Here is a 24,868-nt window from a genome sequence, read left to right as displayed (position 1 = left end):
CAGAAGAAGAGGCCACCTACTGAATTGATGTCAATGCGCAGTGGCTGCAGAGTGCTTGGCATGTTCAAATCTCTGCTGAAGCACCTCTGTCAGCCTCAGGCAGAGGCTCTGAATGACGCAGTGTTACTTTGTTACAAATGAATGGTGAGGTTGAGACAGCGATGGCTCTCAGACACTCTCTGAGGTCTCCTCTGTCACACTGTCTGTAGTTACCATGCTGGTACAGTTTCACTGGGAGGCTGGTGTCGGGAGCCGAGGGCTTATTATTAACGCTTTCATTTTGAATGCACTTAAGAAACCACACAGGAATTTTGTCAGCTAATGAGAAAAGTGTACTCTCCAACACTAAAGTTGTATAAGCTTTGATGCTGAGCAGGATTTCAAACAGGTCTTACAGGTATCATGACACAGTGAACTCCAAGGACCACTGAATGTGAATGTGAATGTGAATGCACTTAAGAAACCACACAGGAATCTGTATGTAGGAGGATTTTAGTTGTGTCTATAAAAATATGTCAGGTGAGAGTTTGGGATACACTGACGTATTGTAGTATATTAAGCAATATATTATATTATTACACAATTATGAATGTAGCAATACAGGTATTTCTGGCACAACAGGAAATGGGATAAATATTGGGAGTGACTCCTTGATGATATCTCCGTTGCAAATAGTGCAGTGACCTATATATAGTAAATTGAAGATAAGAGTTAGTTTGTCTCAGCAGTTTGTTAATAATAAACCACCAAAACATCTATGTTTGCAGTTAGCAGAGTGTGTGTGTATTCAGGTTTGCATTTTTGTGATTGCATGTCTTCACATTCAGTGGTCCTTGGAGTTCACTGTGACATGATACCTGTAGGACCTGTTTGAAATCCTGCTCAGCATCAAAGCTTATACAACTTTAGTGTTGGAGAGAGAGTACACTTCTCTCATTAGCTGACAAAAGACCTGAAATGTGGTATCTCCCTGAGGGGCATTGCAAAAAACATCTGACATTTTCTTTTGTACATCTATTGCATGGTATGTACTTTGCAGCAAAGAAAGGATTTTTCTCTGTGCTCACATGTGTCAAAGGATCTAATACAAACGTTGTCCAATTAGGTTTACCCCAAAACAGTGGCTTAGTCATAAGGTGCAGCCATTTAGCACAACAGTAACTATGTTCATTATTTTCTCTTTTAACTTAGATATGGGTTTTCATCATGATTTATATTAGTAATGTTGAGCTGCCCAACTTTTAGTGTATGAAATGTCGTGGTGGCTGTATCATGTTCACTTTTAATTCCTGTGCTAGTTTGGAAGAATGCACTCTGTAATATGACTAAGGATTGACTGGGGTGGCCAAACCCATACGAATCACTAAAGCTAGAAACAGAAACTTGCTTTTGCGCTCACGCCTTCCCACCATGGACTGCTATGACTCTTAAACATGTAATCTCCGTTTTTGTTCACACACAAAGCACTGGCTGTATCACAAATCTGAATGTGATTATCAATGCAAAGTTGCTGTTTTGTCAGGTGCAGTTTCAGGTGTTCATGTGAAGAGCTGAAAAGGTGTGTAATTACTGCCTCATTGTGTTTTCACTATGCCAGGATAACTACTCCCTATACACAAAATCTCCATAAAGCCAGTTTCTAACTTTTAACACCCTAACATCTCCCCCCCCCTCCCTCTCTCTCTTTATCTATCTATCTCTAACAACTACCATGTTTGCTAATTGATAAGATTATGGAGAATTCCCATAGGAAAATCTCGGTTCTAAAAGATGGATCTTTGATAGCTCAGGAGACCTTGATGATGATTATTGTTTCAATTATGTTTCAATTTAATCACAGATATTGCTCTAAGCAGAAACAGTTTTGAGACAGAAATTAGATTTTGGCATTTTTTTGTAAAAATCTACCACAACTGACAAAAAAGATAACCTAGCTACTCCTCTCCACAACAGCTTTGACCAGTCTTCTTGTCATAGGCTGGTGAAATGCACTTCATTGTGAAACTGTGTGCCACATCCCCAAACACCAAGGTCGTCTTCTAGAGAGAATCAGAGGTGGTAATATCAAGATAATATAACTATTTAGTAAAAAAGGAGCATGCTTTGTGACCCTGTTGAGATCTCTCCTTTAACACCACAGGTGCAATTTGGTCCATTTATAAATCCTAAATCTCATTTTTAATCTCATTGTTATCTTGGAGAAACTAAAGGGATCATTTTCTTCTGGGTTACTATGCATATACCCCTCTGTAGTCTGGGCCTTGCTGAGTGTTCACTGAGAGCAGTAAGTATTAGTGTTAGAAACTCATCAGATCCTGCCGCTCACAGTCTTATCATGAATCTGCCATTCTGACACACCCACTGCTGTTAATGGGCCCAATAAAACCACTGACCTACAAACAAAGTGCAAGGAAACTAAAAACAGCAGCGTACAGGTACATTATGTTATTTTCTCTTATTTAGAATGAGTCTACAGTTCACCCTCTGCCTCTCTGGTTCCCACTGAAAAAGGGGAGGAGAGAATAGGCTCGACTTAGGGACTGACTTAAGCAGCTTATAGGGTTCAGGAATTTACTGGCACCTGCTCCCCTCGGAGAGACTGGGGAGCATTTATGCCAGGGGCACCCCGAGCTGTTTACAGGGAGAATTGGAGTTTCACATGTTTTATCAAAAAAAAACTACTACACAGACACATGCAGTGAGGAAGAAGGCAAGGCAGGTGAGGGGATGCTGGTATAAGACTTTAAAATAGGTGTTTTCAAAAAGAGAGGTCTTCACTTTTTCTCATGTAAGTGTTTTGAGGCACTATCTTTGGAGAAAGGGGAGTTGCTGCCAAAGTCATGACTGCTGGTATGAGAGGAAGGATTTTCTGAAGAACTGCCACCATCAGATACACTTAGACAACTTAACAATACAAAGGTGAGTCCAGCCTTGTTATTTACTTTTACGTTTCTGCAAGGCTACTTTGTTACGGAACCCTCTTCTTTGCTCAGTTTCAAGACTCTACCAGAAAAGTCAAGTTTTTTTGACAGTGTCACATGTGTAACAACATAGGAGACCATGAGATGCACCGGCTATTCTGTTGCATGAGAAGACAACAGTATGAGCAACAACAGAGGACAGAGGGTGTGAGCCCAATTCTTAAGTGTGGTCCCTCCCCTCCTCGTTGGACTAGAAGTTGCCATGTGACAGGGTGACAGAGGTGGCACCTGCCTAACCTGTTACTGGTGTGTCTCTCTACTTCAGCCTGACTACTGCAGGTCAACTCTCTCTCTCTCACACACTCACACTCACACACGCTGCAAACATGATGGAAGAAGTGTCTATCTCTGTGGCTTACAATGCCCACATCATCAACCAGATGTCCGAGGAAGAAATCCTGGCCAGCCTAGTGGCGGAGTCCTTACCCAAACAAACAGTGAGTCCTGCCTCATACATCAGTGTGATACATTGATAATGTCTATCAGAAATACTGCATAATGTGCCGAGTAGAAAGATATGGATTTTCAAATGTCTGCTGTTGCTATTACACTTTGCCAGTGTCTATTTCATCCTTCAGGTATGGAAAGACAAGGCACATTTATTAATGAATATTGTACTTTTAAAAACAACAATGTTGTACAGCGAGTCACAAAGAAAAAAATATATACACAAGACTCGATTGCCAAGCAATAATAATATTCATAATAGATTTCTAAAAATAGAATAAAAAGCAATAAAACAATTCAATAATCAAGTAATGTTATGCCCAGGTGTTAAACAATGGAAATCCTCGTCTGTTTTGGTCTGCACACCGCTGACAGCAGGTTTAGTGGCCTCTAGAGGCTGGATGCTCTGCACACTGCTAATGCACACAGTGTGTCATACCATCTGAGACTTTTTTTTTAGGCCATCATTGTATTTAACTCCTTTGTTCAAGGTGAAAAATCTATGCAAAAATCTTTGCTAACTTCACAATATGAATGGGCACAAGGACAGAAGAGGGTAGTAGAGAGCAGGCTCTGATGATATTACAGCTACTGTCTTACACAGTATTACAGCCGTTTACATCCTCCACCCCCGTCCTCTACGCAGGTCCCCTCTAAGAAGCTGAGAGAGGAAGACCCCCTTGACAGATACCAGGTGAGCACTTCCTCCTTCCTTCCTCTTCCTCTTCCATTCCACCCCCACGCCCTCTCCTGAGCCTCGAGTATCACTTCAGAGCCCCGGGAGCACCCCCACACCCCCACACCCCCACACTCCCACACCCCCACACCCCCACACCCCCACACTCCCACACTCCCACACCCCCACACCCCCACACACTCCCACACTCCCACACCCCCACACCCCCACACACTCCCACACTCCCACACCCCCACACACTCCCACACCCCCACACCCCCACACCCCCACACTCCCCCGCCCCCACACTCCCCCGCCCCCACACCCCCACACTCCCCCGCCCCGCCCCGCCAAGCACCCCCACACTCCCACACTCCCCCGCCCCGCCAAGCACACAGTCTGCTGTTCCCCCTCCAAAGAGAGACAGCTGCATCTGAGTGAGGGACTTTAGAGGGGTGGTGTCAGCACGGCACGGATTTAATGTAATCTCAAACTCGAAATGTGTACACAATGTTCGAGTTCACCTTTTCATTTCACATTTAGCTGTCAATAATAACATAATGATACAATATTATCACTGTACTGGTGGTAGGAGGAGTAGGAGCAGGATTATTATTACTGTTAATGTCAATAGTCATTCTAAGTTGTTTTGGATAAGTCTCTACTACATAACTAAACTTAAAGGTGCAATATGTAGTTTGTAAATGTAAATATATGCAATAAAAGTCCTGAAACAGAAAACCAGAATTCACAGAAATACTAGAAAACTATTTTTTACCATTCCTTAAGAATGAAATATTTTGTAAAGGAAACTAAAGGCTTTATTTACAAAAACTACAACTGCACCTTTAAATCAAGACATCTGTTTGGTGTTACGGTACGGTAATGCCCAGCTGAGATACTGTTTGCAATTGACAGCAGGAGAACGTGCGCCTCCACGAGACCAGTCTGCGTCTGGAGCAGGAGAACGATCACCTGGCCCACAAACTCGTCACCAGCAAGATTGCCCTGAGGAATTCTCTAGATCAGGTCAGTCAATACAGACTTACCGTTTGTTTATAAATGAAAAAAGGTGATGGGTGAACAACATATCAGAGTCTAAATGTTCTTATCCAGGTTCTTTTGCCTGTAACATTTGTTGTGTGTCTGTGCAACATATATGTTCTCAGGCTGAGGACCAGGTTGACGAGTTAACTCAAGAGCTTTCCAAAGCCAGGCACCATTTGGAGGTGACAGAAAAAGAGAAGAGAGAGAAGGAAGCGGAGGCCACTCAGGTACAGTGGGTCTTCTTATTTCCTTGATTTTCACTTTTCAGATTTCCAAATGTTACCTGATCACCTTATTTACTTCAGTGGGTTGTGTGTATGGCAATGACGTGCTTATATGTCTACAGCTGAAGGAAGTATTTAGGAAAGAGTTGGACAAAGCAGGTGCAGAGATCAACAGGTCAAACAGCATCATAGCAGATTACAAGCAGGTATGTTGTGGCAATCTCTTCCTGCACTGTAAACTGCAAAAAAAAATGTTTCCAGTATAAATATCTATTATCTGTCAGGAAAATAATCAAAAATGGCTACTTTTAATATTTGTGTGCCTCATCTTTAGATCTGCTCCCAGCTCAACACACGCATTGAGAGGCAGCACACCGCCAACACTGAAGAACTTGCTCTAATTAAGGTAGGACTGATTTTATGTTGTGCTAAAATACCACAGTGTTCCCATAGCAACAGTGTGACTGAATAAATACGCCCAGTACTCCAACCAGTGGTGTTTGTTTACATGGATGCATTCAATGGAAGCTTTTATCTAAACTGACACAGACAAAAAAACATATATAAATTACATATATAAATGGTAAATATATCAATGAGTATTTTAATAACAATAAATATGTTGTGTGTTGTTGTTGTTTCCATAGAGCAAAGTGATGGAATGTGAAAAGTGTTGCAAGCTCTTCAGTGAGGACGGCACACTTCAGCAAGATGACTCGAGAAGTCTGATAAATCCCTCAGCTTGCAGAGAGAGGGACACGCTCCAAGACCAGATCCAAGACGTGGAGAGAGAGTTGGCCCAGACTAAGCTTCAGATGGTCGAGGCCAAGTGCAGGATACAGGCAAGCTCTAGTTCATATTATTAATCTACATTGAAAAAAGTTTTGCTGATTATCAGAGAGCTAGAATGAATCGAGTTAATGAGTGGTATTGTGCCATCCCACAGGAACTGGAGCACCAAAACGGAGCGCTGATGACTGACCTCCAAGTCGCCAAGAACGGCTGGTTCAGAAAGACCCTCGGTTCCTTAAGGACAGCCACCACCAGCAGCGCACAGCCCCCCACACCCGGAGACGAGATCCTGGCTCCGGTCAGCAGATCGCGCTCTGGGTGGGTGAACACCAGGAGACTCTCCTGGGCCCTGAGAGAGGGGAGGAGAGCTCAGGTGTGAGCCCACGGAGAACGGGGAACCAGCACTGTTTTACAAGACCTCAGCGCCAGAACACGAGAGACAAGCTTTAGAGGTGCTGCTTCCCTGAGCAAGGGTGTGTTTCTCTGGGCAAATACCGCCATTAAAAGATAGAAAGACTGAGATAGAGGAAAGATAGAGGGTCTGAATTATCTCTCTCTTAGTTTCAATGTTGGAAACACAGACCTGGTCAGGATGGTCTGCCGGGTGTTTTTATTTAGCCATTTTCTGGCATGGGAGTCTCCTTTACATAAAGACTCTCTGAGGAAAAGACAAAAGACAAAATTGCCCTTCTGATGAATTGGACACCAAGAATCAACATTTTCAGGCTGGTGTGCGCCAGCTTATGTTAAGCTGTTTGTAATTTTCTTTTTTAATGTGCCAGTGTGTCAATGTCTTGTGTACAATATTTATTATCCATTGATTAAAACTATTGAAAAAAGTTTTCAAATTCCTTCAACAGAAAAATAAGGAAGTCCAGCATGCCATAAAGGTTTGGAACAGACAGAGTAAAAAAAATAGGTGTGACACTCACTCCATGCTAGATTTTCCTTTAATTAACAGATTCACCAGACTTACAAAGAAAGAAAAGCCGCTCGTGAAGGTAACACAGGTGACCAACATCAATATGAATTACAGGTGATGGAACATGAAGGCTAAGGCTCTATGTAAAAGAAAAGGAAGAAGCCAAGTATCACCAGAATCCCTGCATAAGCTGGATCAACTGTCAAGTCCAGAAAGTTTAAACTAAAATATAAACTATAAATAAACAGGAATTTAATTTCCATGTTGACATACTCCAACGCTCTGATTCTTATTTGACCCAACTATGTGATGCATGGTTTACAGGCAACATCAATTTCAAGCCTAACAAACTTCAGTGTAAATTGATTATTAAGCTATCGAGCCATATTCACGTCAGTATTGAGGGTAAACCATGACTCAAATGTAAATCAATCCTAAACATATGTTGATTTGTATTCAATTTAAATGTTGGTGCTTCAGGAAATTGCGCTGTTTGGAAATAATACATGGCTGATCTAGTAAGTTGTAGGACACAGTGACAGGAGAGAAATGTAATCCATAGCATGAGAGTTCTCAATCATATCCTGTGTCAATAACAAGTGGGACTACACAAAATGTGACTTCTAGTAGTCAGTCTTCTCTACTTCGTCCTGGAAGAGATCATCAAAGTAGCTCTCAGCCACCCGAAGCATCTGGTTGACAGCGTTGAGCAGCAGGATGTCTGTGAGTGGGTCCAGCTCCAGCTCCTGACTGTAGTTCTTTACCGGGATCACAGCTGACATGGACACTCCCAGTTGGACGGCAGCCTCACGCATCTACAAGAACACAGTCCCAAGCCAGATTACTGTAAATGCATACTATGAAATGGAAAGCCACTAGTGCTATCAATCAAATAAAATGTTCCCTCTTAAGACTGAAGCTTGTAATAATGGATGTTTAAATGTAAAATCACAGAATTAATGCTGAATCAACACATGGACGTATATTTAAATGCAAATGCTATTGTTTAATAGCATCTTTTCAACTTTGAACATAGATTCTCTTCTGTGAACTACAGATTGCCAATAAAACCATCTAGGTCATCAAAACTGATCATCAGCTTGACAGGCATATTTGTTTTATGTGTAGCTAGAGTGACCAGGTGTCCTGCTTTATACTGCACAGCATTTTCACCCTTTGTCCTGCATATCAAGATGATGTCCAGAATATCCATTGGTATTTTGTGTACAAATTTCAGAAATAAGAACACATGGATGCGTTCTTTTCCCCGCTTGGCACATGAGTTGCTTATGCGGTTGTGGCATAGGTTTTTATCTATTTAATAGCGCTACATAAAAAGCAGGAACCAGGGACATGTCCAGCCCCAACAAAGCGTAGCAAAACATTTATTAAAATGGAACCGGTGGTGCGTTTAACATCCTGTTGTGTTACCCAAGCATTGCAACCATGGGCGTGCAGTTTGGTTTGAAAAGTACTCGGGACATAGATGGGATTTTACATGATCACAGGGCTATTGCGTGTCTGCCTGTGCTATTATGATGAGGGTAGCCCAAATACAAATGCACCAAAGGCTATTGGGATTGTGTAGGGCTAAACTAAAATGTTAAAACGTGCTAAAAACAAGTGTGATCTTTGTCAACTAGTGGCCAACGGATAGAGAACTTGACAAAAAACAACTCAGAAAGTTTAAGAGACATGCTAGCGACCAATAACAGACTCAAGGGGTCTTGGTGTAATTATGACTGATTGTAACACTTACAGTGCAAACCCATGACTGCGACGCGATACGCTTCCATCACTTTGAGTGGGCGTGTTGTAGCGTGTGGAAATAGCATTTTCAAACTGTCAGAGACGACACCAAACGTTCTGATTGGCCGCTGCGGAAAAAATCGCTCCTCATTTGCATAGGATTCAACATTTTCCAACTTTTATCGGTCGCGTCGCCCAAAAAGGTGGTCTACGTCACAATGGATTGGCTCTCGTTGAAATGCATGGGATTAGAATATCGCGTCGCTCGTAACGGTGTCATGGGTTTCCACCGTTAGGCTAATGTTACACACAACTCTAATTTTTGTGTATCAATTTAATTATCATCTGTCCACAATGATTAAGCACATTGTTTGAGAAGCTTTCTATTCATTGTAGTGAGATTATATTTTCAATGGTCAAAACCCAGGCATCTGTGTTAACTACTTTTGCAACACTAATAAATACCTAGATGTGTATGTACTCCTGGTAGAAAGCTGGACTTGAGAGTTAAACAATAATTACTTTAACAAAGGCAAGGAACTAAAACCTTGCTCATTTGGTGACTGTCTAACAGACAGTAATAATGGTACAAAGGAAGTGACTGTGAAATAAACAAATACGCAATGACTCATATTGATAAAGGCTTCCACATATTCAGACTAAAAGGGTGTAGTAACTGAACAGAGGGGAAAAGATATATACTCCTCACCATTTTCTCAATGTTTTTGCTGCAGTAAACATGTTTCAGGTCCTCTGCAACTAAAGGACAAGCCTCATCCACCTTGGTCATGAGCACAAGTTGGGGAATACCTGTGACACAGAGGACAAAATAATCTGCTTTTCTCTCTCATACATATAATCTCTTATGTATGTACAATTCACATTTAATACAGCACATTTGGTAGTAATAATCATTAGGGATGACATGTTTTACACACTGACCCAGCTGGTTGGCTTTCCTGCGGAGAGCTGCACATTTTTCTATCATTTTGTCTGGGAGGAGTTTGACTTTGGAGGCGTCAATCACAAAGGCCACACAGTGGATCTTGTCCTTCAGCGTCACAGATTTGCGGAAACCTGGAGCGTCTTCTTGCATAGGCATTGATGGGTTGAGCTGGAACAGTAATACAGCAGTCTCTTCAGCTCATATTATGAACTGCGAGAGAGAGTATGGTCTATACCTATCATCGGCAGTTTAGTCTAAATTGATGAAAATCTATTCAGCCGAAAGCTATTCCATAACACCCGATATGTTCTACTTCCAGAATATTGTAAAATCAAAAGTACTAAACCATACAACAAACCAGTGTTACCTGGTAGCGGTCTTGCACATTTCCCTTGAGGATGCTTGTGAAATCATCTATGTCCAGACCAGCATTTGCCCCTTCTTCCAGTCCCATGGTGTCACACAGAACAACTGGCAGGGGCTTTCCCTTGTAGCCTCCTCTGATAGAGTAGGTGCGGTACTGACAGATACAAAGACATTCAATCAGGTAAGCAGTACCTATGCCATGCAAGCGTCCCGTGACAAGGCTTTTTAACATGAAATTTAGCAGTATCATTCAAATGAGAGTTAATTCAGATGTGAACTGTGTGTCTTGTGTACTTTAATCATAAGTACCTGTGTGGTCAGACTGGTCCCTGCAGTGCCTGTGTTGGCCTGACTTGACACGTGTCCTTTGAAGACTGAACACACAGAGTTGAAGAAGCTTGACTTCCCAGCCCCCACCGGACCAACAAGCAGCACACTGACCTGGTTCACCGAGTTAATGACAGGCTTCCACTTTGCAATGGTGTCCATAAGGTCTTTTCTCTTCCTAAAAACAATAATTTTAACTATTCATCTCTCTTCTTTGTATTATTGCAGCACAGATGCAAAAAGCCCAGACCAACAGACCATTCTAACTAAGTTATAGTAGAATAAAGGAGTCAAGCCTTAATTAAACATGGTCATTTTCTCATAAACCCATCACAACACTACAACTACATATTAGGTCCATAGTAAGTAGGTAATAAATAATTACATTGCCGGGGTAGGGGGGTAATATTCCAAACCTGATGGCTGCTGTGTAGCTTCTCAGTTAGACAGGAACGGTTCCATTCCCATCCCATTGGCACAGCTTGTTATGCGTTATCATCTTTTATTAAAGTGTCTTTGTCTATCTTATTTGTGCCACCGATCAGTAGTTATGAAGAGAGTATGAAAGTATGGGAGTTCGGGGACATGCTAATGCAAAGTTGTTTTTCTCGTAAATTGATCTTGTCTTTAATCTATTAAATTGTGAGGTTCATTCTTTAAATATTATCCCCGACCCCCGGAATTGTTTTCACCTACAGTGGCCCTAATATGCCGTTGTACAAAACACCAAGGACAGAGAAGGTAAGTGTTCAGTGTGGCTTATATGTTTTTAAAAAGTAAAAATGATATACTCATGATTCCATGTGACAATCCTCCAAGGCTTTTCCAGGAGAGCACCACACTCTACGGGAACACAGGAAAGAGATTCCACTTTAAATACACTTTTTTTTATAAATACTGCTAACTTTGCACTAACAATATTTGACATATTATAATAATATAAACATTATGTTGGCTAACATCCTACTTACCTTCAACTCTGTAGACTTCACATTCAGTCAACTGTAAATCATTTCCATGCATCTTTAATGGATCAAAGTTAAAAAAATCCCCAGGGTTACTGTAGACGGTGGCATCATCGTTGTAGAGGAAAATCAGAGATCCAAAATTTGGACCAGTGTTTCCATCAGTGAAGGAAGCCTGGCCAGTGACACTTGTGACACGATAAAGCTCAGGGTTCTGCTCCCTTCCATCAAGGCTGAACAAAAAAGCTTTTTCATCAACAACATTGGCCCCTGTTTGTGCAAAGTCCTTACTAATGTATCCTCCAAATATGAATCCTGTATTGTTGTATGCAACTGTCAGGGTAGGACCTTGCTGGTTGCACTTATAGTGAAAATCATCATTATCATAGCCATGGACACTAGCTTTGTATATTAGACTGAGTCTGGCATGGCCAAACATAGAACTGATCTTCTTCTCTTGATTTCTGGTCAGTCTGGAAGTTACAACGCTCATGATGGTTCTTGATGATGGCAATCTACAAAAACATTTGCGGAAAAGTTAAATTACTTAATAATACTTTGCACTAGCAACACTATTGTAGAGAACACAAAATATTGCAACAATTATTGTAACAATGCAACAGTTTTAGTTAGTACAACAATACAATGTTTTCATTGTCATCCACCAAGCCACCATGCCACCATACCCTCTAGGAAGCTTGTAGCCTACTCTAGGGAAGGGATATGAAATACAATGTTTCACGATAATTGCAAAAGTTGTAATCAAAATCTTTTGAAACAAAAGCAAAACATGCTGTATATAATACACTGACCAATAACCATTGTCTATATCCTTATTATAGCCTACGACCTATTTATCAAAATATCCTGCTATCCTGCTCACAAACGTCACATTGTGTGTGAAACATTTGGCCTCATATTTACTCCATACTATTCCTTCAGATGAGCTTGCCACTCCCTAACTGTTTTCGCAGGCTGCGTCACATTTCACAGTATGGGCAACGTTTCAGTTGGTCTTTGCACTTAGCCTATACGCTAATTAACCTAAATTAGCATTTGAATAAACATCTGTAAATAAGAAGTCTAAGACTAGTCTTAGTTAGGCTACAAGATGATACCGATCGGGCAGTTTTGTTTTCTTGTCCACAGTACAGCACTTCACAGCCTACTTGAATATCTGAACGTCTATCATCATGAATTGCCACTATACTTTGTAAAGCATATGCCACAGACACGTTTACATTTCAATAATACAATGCTTACCAGTTTCAGTGCTCCAGTAATAATGTTATCCACAGATCGGTTTGTTTATGTTAAAAGTTTTTTTGGAAGGGCTGCGTTATTTAGGAATCACAGGTAGGCTACAAAGGATGCGCTTAGTTTTCCAGGCTAAGATCAACAGCTGTACCACCGTTTCTGAGAATCGAAAGTTAACGTGCAACGTTCTATTTCATATCTCCAGACCGCCTGAGGCTATAACCATAAAGGAAGATATCATGCGCTCGCACATTGACTACGAGAACTTATTGATTGGTTGTCATCTCGTGACGCACCAAGTGTATATAGCCTACACCTGCGTCATGCTCTTTCTCCATATCATTCTCGCCTGGCAGAGAACTATCTTTTTCTGATAGACTAGTGCAGCTTAAACTTTGGGCTAAGGCAGTGGTTTTCAAACTTTTTCTGCCATTCCCCACTTTGAACTAGTGGGCCTTTTCAAGCCCCACCTGTCCCTCATCGCTCCAATGAAATGGTAGGCCAAGCTTAAAAATGTCAAATTTATTGAAATAACGATAAGTTCTAAATCTTAATCAATAACAAATAACATCAGTTCAGAAATAGAGAAAATAAAAGTGCAATACTTGCCTCAAATGGGCTAAGTTCCAAAAATAAAGAACAAGGGCCCACTATGCAATTGTGTTATCAATGGTAGGCCAAGTGACAGAATCTCAATGAGCACGCTTAAGTTGAAGAAGGGACCGGAGAGTTGAAGTCAGGTTTCTGTAGTTTATTTCGGCGTGGAGACCCCCCTCCCAGCTGGTGCTTAGAAAAAGGCCTACCTGATAGCAGAATGTGTTGGCATTTATACATTTCAGTCAGGTAGAATACAATAGGGGAGGGGATGACCACACCCTTTAGGTGAGACAGTGGGGTGAGGGGTTCACCTATGGGGGGAGGGGGGTGATACCAGGGTACAAAGAGTTTTAGCAGGAAAGAGGTTATCTGGGGGGGGGGGGGTTCACATGCCTTTTGTTCAGGTCTCAGTGAGACAGATCCAAAATGAGTTGCAGATACAAAATAAGGAGTTAATGTCTTACAACAACAGAATAGCAATATTTCCAGTTCCATCACAAGCTTAAAATCTCCCTTGTATGTTGCTTTGGATAAAAGCGTCTGCTAAATGACTAAATGTAATGTAAAATTGTCAAATGTCAACCTTTGTATTTTGTGTCACAAATGTATCCATAACGTCAATATTAGCCTATCGCCCACTACACTTTCATGCTCCGGGAACGTTTTTTTTTCATTGTCCCGCTGCAATTAATACGCCGACGTCAATCAAAATTTCCGCACTATGGTTCCAGGTCACATTTTCATCCCGGTCCCCCATCTAATGTTAATTCAGTGTTGTATAATGGTGCGGCTCCTATAATGTATAATGTATAATGGAACACACGTAGGCTACAGGGTGGGTGTGGTAGAGCGAGAGAGAGAGAGAGAGAGAGAGAGAGAGAGAGAGCGAGCGAGCGAGAGAGAGAGAACAGCGATGCAAACGGATAGATCAGATGTAGCGCCCGGAGCAAAGTTATGTTGCTGTAATGTTGAACTCTGTGCAACCAGTCTGGAGAATAAATCCTCGGGCCAAATCAAGTTGCCATTCATTTGCTCATCAACCGCAGACCGAAGGGAAAGGGAGATAACCCTGGAGTTTAGAATATAGAACACTTCGGCCCTTGAGCATTAATACAATACACTACTTGATAGGCTAATTAATACAATATTTATTTGTTTGAGTGTGGTTGTATGATCGTTATTGTCTATAAAGGAAGGCATTGCAACGGGAAAATCTCCCGTTTATCGCGACCATTCGCGCCCCACCTGTCACGTCTCTGCGCCCAACACTTTGAGGAACGCGGGGCTAAGCGTTAAGCTTCCCCTTCTAGCTGCAGTCAAAATCAATGGGATTATTCAGCACTTTGATTTAGGACCTTGTTGTCAGCTAAGACTTGGAGTCCGGTGAGTAAACTATTATTCCAGCGAATACCTATTGGTTTCCAGGGTTCCCTCGCTCGGAATCATTGCTCTATTTCCAACGAACCCCCTCGGTTTTCAGGGTTCCTTCGTTGGTGAAAATAGTAGCCTAAACTTCGCAGCTACACTGTTGTGACTCAATTAAGACATACCCGATGTGTCGGCTCTGTGTCATTGTTCAGCGCTTTTCGGGAACACTGCAAAATGGAGCATTCTGCTTATTGCACGCAATGCTTTGCTAGTATGGACATGTTTGATGGGCATGACCGCTGTCCTTTGTGTTTGGGCATGGAGCATCTTGAAGCGGCGCTATCTAACCCCTGCCCTGAATGTAGCATTATCCCGCTTGAGCGACGTCAACTCCGCTTGTCCAGGACCTCACAGCTCAGGCTGAAGGTGTAGCACAACTTAAAGCTCTCTCCCCTTGCCTGATAATTCCCTTGACCTGCAGCCACAAGACACTGATGCTCTGTCAGTGGCAGCCACAAATTCTCTGTTTGCTGAACCCCATGGTCAGCCTCCCATGGATGCAATGCTAGCACCATCACAGCGGTCCTCATTGCACTCAACTAGTGGCAGTGAGCCAGACACTGGGAGCAAAGTCTTTTCTGCAGCTTTGTCACTGTGTGACAACATCAATATTGCACTCGCAAAGCTGAAGCTGGACTTACCCCAAGCTCCATTGGGCCCTACCAACCTACTGTGCCGCTCTGTGCCAGGAACAAAGCACGCTCACGTGTCTCACTGTAAAGACTTCACGGAGGTGGTATCGACAACCTTCCAGTCAGCCCTGACGTTCCGGCCAGATCGTGCTGCTCGCCTGTTGGCGGACACGAGCGCACCAGATGCCACGAGCGCACCAGATGCCACGAGCGCACCAGATGCCACCGGCCTTGGCTCGATGCCTGCGTAGGAGCCCTATGTAGCTTCTCTCATCGTTTCTCCCAATGAAGCTCTCCGCCAAGATGTGCGATGCCCCAATAAAGAATGTAGGCGTACTGATGACCTACAACACTGTTGCTAGGTTGAGACGCGTTGGCACAACACAATGGGACATTTGCAGTTGGCCTTACATTCCACCTTGGACTCAGCCCCTCAAGATGTTGCTATGTCTGGTCTGCTTGGCGCCTCTGTCCAAGCACTCGGTGCAATAGCTAGCGACCGCGGCACAGCACTGGGTCTCCTCATCCACTGCAAGATGACAGGTGTGGCTAGCGCAGTCACCCTTACAGGAAGTGTGTCGTAACAACCTGCGTCAGGCGCACAGGAGGCTTTGGAAAGAAGGATGCGCGTAACCGAATCACGTTCACATGTTGATCGGCGCCAAGCCTTTGGAGAGCCACACCCTGGCATTCATGCACACCGCCACATCTCTACAACGCAGCGTGCACCAATGCACACATGTGGTCGTTTTTTCCCAGCACAGCAGGCCGCTTTCAGGATCATCTAAGCCAGCGGTTCTCAAACTGGGGTCCGCGAAAAAGTCTGGCTTCCAAAGTTTTTTTTTTATTATTATTATTTTTTTTATTTTTTGCAATACAGTATACAAAACATGTAGACTAATGGTACACGGTGTACTGATACTGGAAAGTTTTGAAAGGTATAAGTATAGTTACTTCATTAAAATAGCACGCAATCAGAGCGCACTCACTGTTCCGCTCCCTGTCAGGCTGCCTGCACGCATTGACTGCAAGGGGGGGGGGGGCTGCCCAACATGCAACAGACAGCCTTCACTCACAGCGAGTGATCTCAGGGGAGACATGGCCTCATGTGCAGGAGCTCTGGCCGACCGTCCTCGGCTTGTTTTAAAAAAATAAGTGAGATCTGTAAAACATGCTTCAAAGCCACTCAGGCAAAGGGAGATAACACGTCAAATATGGCTAAGGACCTCTCAGACAGACACCCCGAACTTTTCAGAGAGTTCAAAGAACGACAGGTTAGCAAATGTGGTTATAAACATGAACACCCTCAAGGTCACCCATATACAGCCTAACACGAGTAGCCTTAGCCTAGTTTAGTGACAAGCGATTTTCCCCATCACAGAATTTTGACTATGCGTAGTACAATGATCATAATGCCGTGTGGTTAACGTAACTAAACTGCACTTTTCACACTAGTAATGTTAACTGCCATAATCTGCAAGTGATGCATTTATTTCTTCCATCAGTACGGGTCGTGTTTATCGTTGCAGAAGGCCCTTTTTTAAAGGCATATCGGATGGTCCTATTGCATGTAGCTATTCTCGTTTAAGACGTTGATCTAGCTTTCAATTTGGCTGCAAGAACGTTGGTTTTTATGTAAGGTAAACATTATTTAGCTTCTCAGCACATTTTCCAAAAGATAATTTACAAATCTATCCTACATACTGTCAAGTAATGCCAAATGTAATACAATGATTATCTAAAACTCTTATAATATTAGTACTATATGATTTTAGAGTAAAAGAGTCCAAAAGCATAAAACATTACAAATAGCTATAAGCCTATATGGTTTAATTTGGGATGCGACTCAGAAAATGTTCTACCCTTTGAGGGGTCCCTGGCCCCAAAAAGTTTGAGAACCCCTGATCTAAGCCAGGGGTTTTCAACTGGGGGTCCGCGACGGCATTGCAGGGGGTCCGCGAAATGAGCCTATATTGATCAGTTCACCATTGAATTTTTTAATTTTTTATAAATTCGCTTTGATATTTTAACACATTTCCAGATTACTCTTGCATATCGTGAATATGTGCGCGGGGGAGGGGGCGTGGCGAAGCGGTTAGTGAACTACCCTGATAACTGCACATATTTAAGTGTTAATAGGCAGAATATCTGTGCAGGGGGAGGGGGCGTGGCGGTGGCTAGCGATGTACCCTGATAATTTCACATATTTAAGTGTTAATGGCAGAATATCTGTGCAGGGGGAGGGGGCGTGGCGGCGGCGGTTAGAAACACGCACACGCGTGCAGACACATCAGTGGGCCGCGAATTACTTTCTAGTCAGAATGGTGGTCCCTGGGACAAAACCACTTGAAAACCCCTGATCTAGGCTATGCTTTGTCCCATCCGGCACACCTACCTCACCTGCTCCCAGTGTATGACCATCGTAGATCTCTGACAGCTCTAGGAGCTTGTCTTCAGTCAAAACCTCTTCTTCCTCTCTTAACCTCAGGAACTCTGATGTCAGGTTCTCTAAGTGATGGTTTAGCAGAAGAAGAGGGAGATGCCATCATTTTACCATCTTTAGAGCAAACCCTTTCAGGATCATCTAAGCTAGGCTTACCTGCTCCCAGTGTATGACCATCGTAGATCTCTGACAGCTCTAGGAGCTTGTCTTCAGTCAAAACCTCTTCTTCCTCTCTTAACCTCAGGAACTCTGATGTCAGGTTCTCTGGTGATGACACAGGGGAGTGATTCGGAACATCACCAGACAGAATATGATTATGTTGTTCTTTGTTAGATTTGTGGTTTATTTTTTTACATTCAGACTCGTTGCTGTTGTGTGCCCCATCCACCTTTGCATTGTGTCGTGGCTGATCATTCCATTTCTTTTTGTTATCAATGTATTTTCTGAGACTGATTGTAGAGAAATCTGATAGTATTTATTGTAATCGTTAATGTCACAATAAGGAGACGTCCATGGTCAAGCTCGATCTCAGCGCATGTACTGGTTTCTTGATACTATTTAAGCCTTGTTTTTGTGGGGCGTTGTCCCATATTAATTACCCTAATCATCTGTATTTGGGCTTGTATCGACTACCCCCAGGGGGTCTATTTTCTGAGGCCACCTTTGACCTGACAACTGTCTCTTCAGAGAGCCAGACTTCTTGTCTACTGTACACTTGGCACTTTTTGCTATTCTAAGAGTTCCTTACTGTAAGCATGTCCTTATCTGGCGCAAGTGTTCTTATCTATTCCTGTACTGTACCTTGCGCTGAGAACCAGTCCATTCCATATTCACATTAACATAAAAAATATCCCACATAATCCCCCCTATGTGTCTAAATGACACACAGCACATTTTATGCTATCATAGAAAGTACACACTATCAATAAACTAATCAGTACTAAGAGCATATCTTACTGTCTATGCAATGTAAACCAATTGTTAACCTTATTTTAAACATCATATGCATATGAGCCATTAGTGTACATATGATCATAATAATTTTAAACTAAACATTCCCCTACAACACATTATTATTTCTCTAGATTAATAAACATTCAACAAGTCAAACGACCATTGGGTCAGTCCCAAATGGCTAAGGCACACATCATAGTATTACATTATAGAAGGTACAACATATGAAGGCATGTAAAAAGAAAAACATCAATTCGGTGTCCATTTATACGGACACCTTACTCAACATTTATACTGAGGTATATGGTCGTCCGTGTACCTCTTTCCACAGACCAAATTAAAATATAGCACCATTTCTTATGCATCCCTTCACATTTTCCTGAGATATCTTAAAATTAATAAATCAATCATCCCCAGGTAATATTACCCCGGGAGGTCTTCATACATGTAACAATACCTATGCTAATAGTTCCCAAAACCCCCCTATGTATATAAGCATGCATAATTTCATTCTTCATAGGACTGCTCCGAACGGGTCATCAGTGTATGAGTAGTCCAGTGAATGTATTCAGTGTTGTTATTGTATGTTATGGCATTGTCCGGTGTGGCAAGGTCTTCAGCTCCTTTGAGCCTGCCCGAGTGAGTCAGAGGTTGCGTCTGTGGCGAACCACACGGCCGCCCTGCTGGCGAGGCAGGCTAGCACTTGACTCTGGCGTGTTATTTGTTCTTTTTTATCCAGGACTTATGTGGTCTGGTCACCCAGTTCCCACACGTCACCGTTGGAGTCAGGTTCGCCTCCTGACTCATCTTGTTCTTAATTGCTCATCACCTGTATCATTTCAAGGACTTCATCATTACCATGAGACATTGTTAGACCAACTCTGCTTTCATTCTTATCAACTACTACTGTCATTTGAGTAAATTTAGAAGCTATTGCTCGAACTGCGAGAGACTTGAAACAGGGAATAAGACAACATACTATTAAGCAGAACACTAATATTATGAGTGCAATGATGCCAAGCACAGAAGCAAACCATGCTCCCCAGGACCCAAAAATACTTTTAAACCAGTTGGATAATAGTGAACCAAACTCAGGAGGATTCTCTTTCATCTCATGGCGTAGTTTGAATAGTTTGTTCATTGCTATCGTGAAGTTCCCATCTGGCGCTGTGTTATTGGGAATGAAGGTGCAACAGTAACTCCCTATTTTAGCACAAACTCCTCCCTCCTTTGCTAACATCCAGTCGAGTACCCATTCTATTCTGCATGGTCATTCTTGAAGTGGCATCTAACCTGCTCTCCTAGTGCTTTTAATGCGTCTGACGTGTAGTTGATGAACCTCTGCTGATTGTAGTAGATATAATTTATCCACTCTACGTTTTTATTAAAGCCCCACCCAGGGAAAGATAGACTCAACCCTGCGGTCACCTCATCTCGAGCTTTGTATTGTTGGGGAATTCCCCTAGGTTGCCCTATGGCATTCAAATAACCCCCGTATGCGAAAGGTTGATCCTCCGCCTCCGCATCTTTAGCCTCACTATCGTACACCTCCCTCTTATACCTGAGTTGAGTTTCTGCAAAATCCGTCTCTTTCTGGTCCTGAGTCGTCTATATTAATAACTTTTGCTGGCTGCATTATGGCTACTCTTGCACATTTCCCCTGTCCCAATCTGGTGGTAAAGTGTTTCTTAACCCCCACTCTTTCCCACAAGCCCACCATAAGTCAGCCCAGTGAGCATCCTGCAACAGATAAGGGAACTTGTCTGCATACATATAGTTTCTTTTTTTGTCGATAAATTTATCTTGCTTAGTACATGCTTGGCCCGCCACACACCTGAGGGGAACCATTCCTCTTAATTCCCATGCTTGTCTGTAAACACTGATGTGCCTGTGGTAGTGTTGAAAGGACCAGTAGTAACCATGGTCCAAGTTTCTATTTACAATTTCCTTCAAACACGCCCACATCTTCTCCACCAAGCTGTTTATCTGTCATGTCAAAACATTCATAATTAAAATGCTCTTCCACTGTGTAGTCCCGGATTTCCCCTAGGTCAGTTTCCGGCCAAGTATGTATCTGTAATTTACATGAATCCCGTAATGTATAGCTTATACCGTTTTCTATATTAAAGGTCATATTTCTATGTGAGTGACTTCCCATATACATCATGCATTCAAAAGGACTATATGGATAAATAGAGATGTGGTCTTTATAGTCCCAATCATGTTGAGGAGAGTCCTCCGACCTCCAGGGTACCGGAATGACCACCTTTTTCTTCCAATGCCATGGAACACACATAACAGTTCTTTCCTGGTTCAACAGTTGTCGCGGTATATCTTGCCCACTTATACCAGAGGTTGTTACCTCTGGCTATGATTTTTTCGGCTTCATTACTACCCTTCCATTTCTTTAGAGGACTTCTCATACTCACGGATCCACCCCCCTCTGCTGCTCTCTGCTTTCTGCAAGCTCTATCCTTATCCAGACTTTTTGGTTGGCCCTTTACCTTAGCCTGGACCTCAGTGGGGGCGGTGGCCTGGATCTCACCAGAACCATCATCCAGGACTTCCACAAGTGCGGGAATCGGGATTGTGTCTGGCCCAGTTAATTGGACCTTATTCCTGGGCACCATGATGGTGAACGGGACTCTGAAAGAAGGGTAAGGGGTCATACTGATACTTGACTGCTCGTTCCGGGTGCTCATGGAGGGCTGCGGGGTCCAGGGGCCTGAGTAATTGCCATGGATGCTGGGGACCCGAAGCACCTTGTTGCTCGGTCTGGTCTTCCTGATGGGCGGCCTTTCCTCCCACAAGGTCGTCTTGCGTTGAGGGAATGACAGGCACACTATCATCAAACATATTAAGATCCCTATTATTGACCCTACCAGAAACCCGTTCCTCCACCATTTCATCCCGTAGTCCTTGTCCAGGAGAACTCGAACTCTCACTTTCTCCTGTTCCACTGGTTCGAAGCTGTCCTGTAGCAGTAGCCTCCCTCTCTCTCGTCCTGCCCGGGCAGCACCCCCTGTATCTCCTTCGTGCCTGCTCCTGTCCATTGCGCTGGACCACATCTGTTTGGCTCTCCTCCGGTGCTATAGCTCTGTAACAGAAGTTAAGATGGTGCCACACACTTGATCCTTGTACTCTTACCGCTGTTGGAGTAACCTGTGTCACCCGGGTAAGGTCCCTCTGTCCTTGGCTGGAGACTTTTTCGCTTGAACTTTTCACAAAGACCCAGTCTCCAGGTTTAACCGGTCCTCCTGTGTCCGCCTGAGGGTTGTTCACTGGTTCTTGTCTTTTTGCCTGTGTATAAATGGTCTTATGGATTAGTGACAATTGTTGTACATAGCTTCTAATTTCTCTTTGAAGTTGTTCCAGGGACGGGCCCTTATCGTCTCCCCTGCTCCGGGGTGTTGGCATAACCCGTCCTGTGAGCATCTCATGTGGTGTGAGATGTGTGATTCTATTCTTTTGAGATCTCATATGCATCAATGCTATGGGTAAGGCATCCAACCAGTTAAGGTTTGATGATGCACATATTTTTGCTATCTTAGCTTTCAAAATCCCATTTGCCCGCTCAACCATTCCCTGACTCTGAGGATGATATACACAACCTAACCTCCTTTTTATCCCCAAAGCCTGCATTATTTTATTCCATGTTTTTTCCACAAATGCCTTACCATTGTCACTTGACACCACTTCCGGGATTCCGAACCTGGGTAGAATTTCACGTGTAAAAAATGTAATTACAGTTTCTGAGTCCGGTCCTGGACTAGGGCATGCTTCCACCCATCTTGAGAATCTGTCCACCACCACCAATACATACCTGTGTTTTCTGATTGTTTTTCCCATGTCAATGTAATCCATAACCAGATGTTTAAATGGACCCTCTGGCATAGGAATATGCCCTAGAGGTTTTGTTGGTATACCCTGTCTTACATTATAGGTATTACAGACATAGCATTGTGCTAATTTGTGATCTATAATTTCTTGTAAGTAGGGTGACCAAAATCCGTCACTCAAAATTTTGTTACGTACAACCCCCCTAGCGCTGTGATCAATATCATGATAATCAGCGATTAATATGGTCAATAACCTGAGTGGAGCCACTACGCGGCCATCGCAGTACCTCCAAACCATATCATTGCCACTTGTTGCCCCCCTTTGTATCCATTTAGTTTGTTCCCAAGGACCAGCATCCTTCTGCATTTGAATAATGTCTGTAATACCTATAGTTGGCTGTAAATAAACTACTGGACCCTGGACATCAGGCAGCCACGGTTCACATGGCTTACCACAACATAAACGACAATCCCCCCTCTGACACATAGCACAACATAGAGGATCAATATGATGGTCATGACCTGGCATAAACATTAACCGACACCATTTGCATTCAGATTCACCAGTGCCAACATATGGGCATAGTGAGGGGCATGGTAAGGTGTTACCATCCCACGCCCCCTCCACTAGGACCACAGCATGTGTTGTCTCTGACTGAGGTGGGACTCCAAGTTCCCTAGCCTTTAATGCTGCTTCTTTTGCACTCTCGTCAGCCTTTTCATTACCCAGCGTGATGTAGTCACCACCCTTCTTGTGTGCTTTGCACTTACATATGGCCAACCGCTCAGGGCGCATCATGGCTGTTAAAAGCAATTGTATTTGTTCTTGATGTTGTATCGGAGATCCATCGGATTTCTTAAATCCTCTTTGCTTCCATTGCGCACCGTATACATGACACACATTATGGCTGTAAGCACTGTCCGTGTGCACGGTTGCTCTTTTCCCTGCAGCTAAACTACAAGCCTCAGTTAACGCCTTGAGTTCAGCCAGCTGTGCTGAACACGGCTGCTTACAAGGAATACACATTACTGTAACATACTCCCCTGGCCTTACCATTTGCACCACGCTAAACCCAGCCTGTGTTTTATTATCATAATGATGACTTGACCCATCCACGAAATAAACTACCTCTGCGTCACACAACGGTTCCCCCTCCAAATCCGGTCTGAGTTTGGAGAAAATCACAGAGTCAGCCACACACCTATGCGGGCTTCCCTCGTAATCAAGAGGCACTCTGTCTGCTGGATTACCCACAGAGTCACAAGTTTTAACAGTTACATCTGGACAGAAAGTCAAATCATAATATTTCAACTGCCTCTGTGCAGTGAGACAAAACCTCCCCTGTTCTGTAAGCTGAGCAATAGCATGGCTCGTATAGATAGTTATTGGCCACCCCATGGTTATTCCTGATGCTTTAACATATGCCATATATACTGATTCCAACCCCTGATAACAAGGTGGGTAGCCCTGAGCTACAGAATCCAACCTAGAGCAGTAATACGCTATTGCTTGTTTGAACTTCCCCTGACATTGTGCCTGCATCAACACACCTGTCATGTAAGCATCACACCCTTCTTTTTTCACTGCAACATACAGAGCAAAAGATTTAGTATAATCTGGCAAAGCCAATGCGGGTGCCTGTTGTAGTTCACTTTTTACAAGATCAAAAGCCTCCTGTCCATCTACCGTCCATGTTACGTGGTTTCTCAAATTTCCTATTCCTGCTTTGCTTATCATAGCTCGTAGTGGAGCAATTTTCTGTTCATGACACTCTATCCAGTCACTGCTAAATCCTATGAGGCCTATGAACGCCATCATCTGTCGTACTGTAAGAGGCTTGGGAGCATCTGTCAATGCCTGAATTTGTTCAGGTGCTATTCGTCTTTTCCCATGTGAAATTAGTCTCCCCAGATATGTTACCTGTGATTCTGCAAACTGTAACTTTTTCCGAGACACTTTATGACCTCCTTCTGCCAAAGCTGTCAACACTTTAACCGTATCTTTCTCACAGGTGGAGACATCAGGTGAACAAAGAAGTACGTCGTCCACATATAAAAGTACAGTAGAATCCATTTTTAAATGTTTTAAATCATGTCTAAGCACTTGATTAAACACATGTGGACTATGCTTAAAACCCTGTGGCATCCTAGTGTATCTGTACACCTGACCCATATACTGAAACGCAAACAACTTCCTGCTCTGCTCTGCCAACGGTATTGAAAAGAACGCTTGCGTTGCGTCAATTACGCTAAATGTATTAGCTTCTGCTGGTATG

At 43.1% G+C, this 24,868-nt stretch overlaps 2 protein-coding genes across 2 annotated transcripts; one reads left to right on the top strand and one right to left on the bottom strand.

Annotated features, from left to right (window-relative positions):
• The first annotated feature begins 3,217 nt into the window (after nt 1-3,217).
• On the top strand, nt 3,218-6,690 carry rabgap1l2 (RAB GTPase activating protein 1-like 2). Its single transcript, XM_031559403.1, has 7 exons — nt 3,218-3,418; nt 4,075-4,122; nt 5,023-5,133; nt 5,274-5,378; nt 5,498-5,581; nt 5,710-5,781; nt 6,023-6,690. Exons 1-7 carry the CDS (start codon nt 3,308-3,310, stop codon nt 6,239-6,241), a joined length of 750 nt encoding a protein of 249 aa, XP_031415263.1. The 5' UTR covers nt 3,218-3,307; the 3' UTR covers nt 6,242-6,690.
• A 409-nt stretch (nt 6,691-7,099) lies between these two features.
• LOC105906147 (interferon-induced protein 44-like) lies at nt 7,100-13,045 on the bottom strand. Its single transcript, XM_031559335.2, has 8 exons — nt 12,706-13,045; nt 11,449-11,957; nt 11,269-11,320; nt 10,460-10,655; nt 10,152-10,304; nt 9,781-9,952; nt 9,548-9,648; nt 7,100-7,904 (listed from the first exon to the last, which is right to left on the bottom strand). Exons 2-8 carry the CDS (start codon nt 11,933-11,935, stop codon nt 7,713-7,715), a joined length of 1,353 nt encoding a protein of 450 aa, XP_031415195.1. The 5' UTR covers nt 11,936-11,957; nt 12,706-13,045; the 3' UTR covers nt 7,100-7,712.
• Nucleotides 13,046-24,868: the final 11,823 nt, after the last annotated feature.

Source organism: Clupea harengus, chromosome 22 (assembly GCF_900700415.2).
Source record: "Clupea harengus chromosome 22, Ch_v2.0.2, whole genome shotgun sequence".
NCBI classification, from domain to species: domain Eukaryota; kingdom Metazoa; phylum Chordata; class Actinopteri; order Clupeiformes; family Clupeidae; genus Clupea; species Clupea harengus.
Note: the sequence above shows the minus strand (reverse complement) of the source record. Positions and strands in the feature narration are given on the sequence as shown.